Source organism: Mytilus trossulus, chromosome 1 (assembly GCF_036588685.1).
Source record: "Mytilus trossulus isolate FHL-02 chromosome 1, PNRI_Mtr1.1.1.hap1, whole genome shotgun sequence".
NCBI lineage: Eukaryota > Metazoa > Mollusca > Bivalvia > Mytilida > Mytilidae > Mytilus > Mytilus trossulus.
Window position 1 is genome coordinate 28077029 of NC_086373.1, and position 5161 is coordinate 28082189.

Here is a 5161-nt window from a genome sequence, read left to right on the forward strand (position 1 = left end):
GGTTTTCCCGTTTGAATGGTTTTACACTAGTAATTTTGGGGCCCTTTATAGCTTGTTGTTCGGTGTGAGCCAAGGCTCCGTGTTGAAGGCCGTACTTTAACCTATAATGGTTTACTTTTTAAATTGTTATTTGGATGGAGAGTTGTCTCATTGCACTCACACCACATCTTCCTATAAACATTAATATGTTAAGCAACTTCCCAACTCAGTATACGAAAGAAAGAATCGGAACTCCGTAAAACCTATCTGTTTGTTTTGAAAATGAAATCATTGCATCAAAAAACAATTTCTCGAAAAAAGATAGTCAATATTATTCCAATTATTTGTGGTATAAATGTACATGTAAATGAAAAATAATAGATAGTTGACAACCGAGCTCCGGGAGGGTTTTAAAGAATGAGAAATTTAAGGTCACCACACCTGTTATTCTACTTATTTAAGATAATTTTAACTTTAATCGTATCAAAAATTTACCAATTACATCAAATTTTATCTTAATTTATTTACCACTCACTTTATATCTACAGGGTGGTAATGACAACAGCGAACAATTTTAACTATGCTAACATTGAAACAAGATAAGTTTGTTTCCTATATCCGTCTGTCCATTGTATGACGTGTTGCAGCGAGAGCTACCTGATAAGCAATCTCCCGAACTGTCACGATGCCCCGTTAAATACTGGGTATTCTCCTTTCGTCTGTCCACTAGGCCCATCTCCTGAACGGCTCACATCGATATGATTTCCCTCAAGGTTGCAGTCCTCCTGTTTGGACTTGTTGCAGGATCTCTAGCAATCAGAGGTAGGCTTTGTTTAATACTAATAATAAGTCAGAAACAAAACAAAATCAAATTAATCAAATTAATCAAATAGAAAACAAACAAAAAAAACATTTTACTTAAGACTAGCCGTTTACCACATGTTTTGCAAACTACATTTAATTTTAATTTCTAAACATTTTGTTAAAATTGTTTTTGAATTTATTGATCATTACACATTCGATTTGATATTAAACTTAACTGTAAATGCTAGAACGTCTTTGAGATTGAAATTAAACATAACGAAAACATTTAATGTAAAATAATAAAAAATAAGGATAACGCACTATAAGGAATACAAAAAATAATTTTAAGCATTGCTTTGTCTTAACATATATTCGTTCAAACCAGCAAAAAATTAATATAATGCAATGCCAAGCAATTTAGTTAGATATATATTCTGGATAGTATCGTTTTCCTTCTTTAAAATTGAAAGCTCCCATGGAGGAACACTGTATTTACTAAAGCTTTACTTTTTTTACAAATCGGTATCTGACTAATAATATTAGATTACGTTTTCTAACCGTACTTTTTTGTTTTGTTTTAGCCAAAAGACAGTTAAACTGCGTTGGTAAGTAAATTATTTAATTTATATTTTTTAATAGAAATCTAGAAGAGGACATCCTCTCTGATATGTTGCTAGTTAGCTTTACGTACAGGTATCATATGCTACACCCTCCTATTGAAGGAACGTTTACGGTTTCACTTAATTTTTTGTAATTTGTGCTTGTTATTCATTTTCTGCACGACTCTTCCTGATTTTGCTGATCAAACAAAGCAATACAGTTATAACAACGATACAAATATTGTATTAGAATATTGAAATACATGTGTATTTTTTAAATTTTATTTAATTTATTTCGTTTATTTATAGCGACACAATATAAACATTGATCATTATTTGCATCGTTTATACAGGAGAAGAGGGGGATGCACCGTAGCATATATTTGACCGGGCTACATTTTGTATGTGCCTGTCCCGAGTCAGTACTTTGTAATTTAGTGGATTTCGGTTTTCTAATATATTTAACGTTGATCCTGGGTTTTTTATGCTGATAGCACGAAATGAGTTTTCCTCATTGTTAATGTCCGTACGGTGCCTTAATATGGTTGTTCTACGACATTTGATCTCTTGTGAAGAGTTGTCTTATTGTCAATCTTACCAAATCTTCTTCATTTTAGTACGTCAATATTAACAAGTAGTTCTTGCGTATTTAGAACTTAACAAAGTTTTACCATACAAATATACCTAAACATGAGAAATGACGAACATTTAGTGTCAGAATGTTTTGACTTCAAGAAAAATGGGTATTAATCATGACCAAGTGATTATCGAGTATCTGCTATTCATAAAAGGACCACGTATGATCGGTGACTAATGTTCCCGTGTACAACAACTGACAAGTTTCAGTCGAAAAGCAAATATGCTAGAGAATCTTTAAAAAAAAGTCTCACAGATTTAGATGGTAAATAAAATCATGCAATATATTCGCTATTTATATGAATAATGGATATTTCTCTTTTTTCAAAAATATTAATTAAATAAAATAAGTGTTTTTATATAAAACATGTACGTTTTACAAACATACATTTGAGTATTTTGGTTTATTGAATAATTACACCTTATGTAAGAAAGCTGGGTTTTGATTTGTTGATAGTAAGTGTATTTTTTACCAATTTACTTTTATCAAATAAATATCGTTCATTCTTAAATAGCGCCGGGGTATATGCAAAAAGGATATGCCTTTTTTACCCTCTCTGTCATGGTATTTGCCAAAAAATACTCTATCCGACTGGACGTTTGTAATGTCACGATCATCAATGCGTTTTGTAAGTTAGGGGTATTTGCGAAAAATACCAGTCTTGAGAATGAATTTTCCTCGCCTTCCGGCTCGCGAAATTGAACATTCTTTCGATTGGTATTTTTCGCTAATATCCCTCCTTAACATGATATATATCTGTTCAATAAAATATGATTCTGACTATATTAAAATTCGTGAATACATAAGAATAAATCGGAATGATTTTTAAATGACGTTTTGCTTGACGTTCATTGGCAAATATTTCATGAGGCGAACAACAATATAACAATGAAAAATGATCATATCACTGTTGAAGGCAGTATGTTGACTGTTAATTTATGGGTCATTTGTGATAGTTGTCTCGTTGACAATCATACGGCATCTTCTTTGTTTACATCATCAGAGTGAGTCGACCTAGGTAGGGTTTGTTTATTAAATGCTTTTGAAAAAGGGGTAACAAGAAACGCGTTAGCATAAACTTGACGAGTTGTAGTACGATTGTCAATCAAGCAAAGCTCAACTCTCGAAGATGTAGACAACGTAAGATTACCGCATGTCATTCAAGAATGAGCAAAACTCATACAATACAGAAAGATATAAAGTATCCTGGCTTGACAATATGTAAAATAATCCAAAAGAAAATTAAACAAATAAAAATAAAACACCGTGATAGTGGTTCCCTGTTTAGGTGTCTCTTGATACTTTTGTAACTTGTAAAATTTGTTCTATTTTAGATCTATTGTATATCCACCTCTTTTCTTAACGTTGAGTATTTATTCTGTTTTCTATTTAGTATATACATTTGTCTATAGCTTTTGAAGACCAGTTGAGGTTATTTCTCTTTTTTTTCAAGGCGATTGACATACCCCAAAATATTCTTTTGTTTAAGCTTGTCATATGTTGACAGCAGACTTGTGGTGACCTTCAGATATCTTAGACTTTATTTTTTTCGATAGCTCTTATACGAACAACCCCTTCTTAATATTATATTCGTATAATAAACGAGATAACAAATTATGGCATTATTGTTATACCAATAATAAGTTCAGCTGAACTTGAACGCAAACCAAACGACAACTTACATTTTAATAAAAAGTATGGAATTTATATTATAATTGTTCATGTTTTGTTTTGCAGATCAATGGACGAATATTCCAAATCCATGTCAAAACAATCCACAGAAAGCAATATATCTACCTCATCCAACAGACGGTACTAAATTCATACAATGCGACCTGTTCGGGAGAATGTATATTATTCAGTGTCCAAAAGGAGAATCCTATGACAGATCCACTGCATCCTGTACACGTGGCAATGTTGCACCAACTGTTGTTATACAGCCAGTTGTAACAACCCAAGCAACCACCACCACAAGAGCACCACAAACAGGGGCTATTAATCCATGCTCAAATGCAAACCTCGCACAGGGACTTATATATTTTTCCTATCCTCTTGATACTACTAAATTTATCGAATGCGATTTACTCGGGAAGGCAATGATTTTACAATGTAACGTCGGCTTAGTATGGAATCAACAAAGATTATCATGCGTGTATGACTTGAAACCAGGAGGTGTTATCACCACCACCATGGCACCAGTAACGAGCGGACCAGGTACAGGCACCGGAACCGGAACTGGTACTGGCACTGGTACCGTAAATCCAGGTAGTCTTTGTAGAGTAAACGCAAATAGCTTAGATGATTTATTCCACCCACATCCAGATCCACACAAGTTTTATCAATGCGATCTTTGGGGAGATGTTTTTGTCAACAACTGTCCAACGAATCTGATTTGGAATGATACAGCTAAAACATGTTCATCTCCATACGTTAAAATTGGACCAAACGGAAATCTAGTTGGTTAAAACTGTAAGACTCATCTTTTATTAAATAATGTTTTTTTATAGATTACTTTGAAATAATTAAAAGAATATAAAATGTAAAGTTGTGTATATTATATTTATTAATTAACATAAGCCTTGTGCATTTGAGCCACATTTTGCATGACCAAGATGTTGTTTTCTTCCTGTGGTTTGATTTCAATAAAGAAAAAAAAAGACTCAAAATACTGCAAAAATGTTACCAGAAATTACTATGACACATGTAAATACATCTGTTATGTGCTATATATTTATAGTTTTACTTTAAAAGGTCAAAAAAGAATGATTACATATGTATCAATATGTAACACTAACAGTTATAAGATACCAAATTCAAATTCATAACTTGAAAACAAATTGAAAGTGCCGGAGCAAAAAATGAAAAACTTCAAAAAGAAAAAAAAGGGTTCCAACTGTTCACAGATCAAAACATAAAAAAAAAACCATAACACTGAGCAACTGTGTGCAGGAATGTACATAAAATATAATCATGAAATCACTCATTCTTTTAAAATTTCATGGAGTAATTCAAAAGGAGTGAAGCAATTTAAGTTCATTGCGTTGATTTTTAAAATAAAATTTGAACAACTTGTGTTGTTTGTTTCTCCTTATTTTTCTGTCCATGTTTGGAAATCCTATCCGTTTCCTCAATACATATTAGA

General features: G+C 32.3%; 1 protein-coding gene across 1 annotated transcript; it reads left to right on the forward strand.

Moving 5' to 3' along the window:
- Window positions 1–548: 548 nt before the first annotated feature.
- On the forward strand, window positions 549–4563 carry LOC134720858 (uncharacterized). The gene is made up of 3 exons (XM_063583419.1): window positions 549–801; window positions 1365–1388; window positions 3757–4563. The coding sequence occupies exons 1-3, from the start codon at window positions 738–740 to the stop codon at window positions 4482–4484; spliced, it is 816 nt and encodes a 271-aa protein (XP_063439489.1). The 5' UTR covers window positions 549–737; the 3' UTR covers window positions 4485–4563.
- The last annotated feature ends 598 nt before the right edge of the window (window positions 4564–5161 follow it).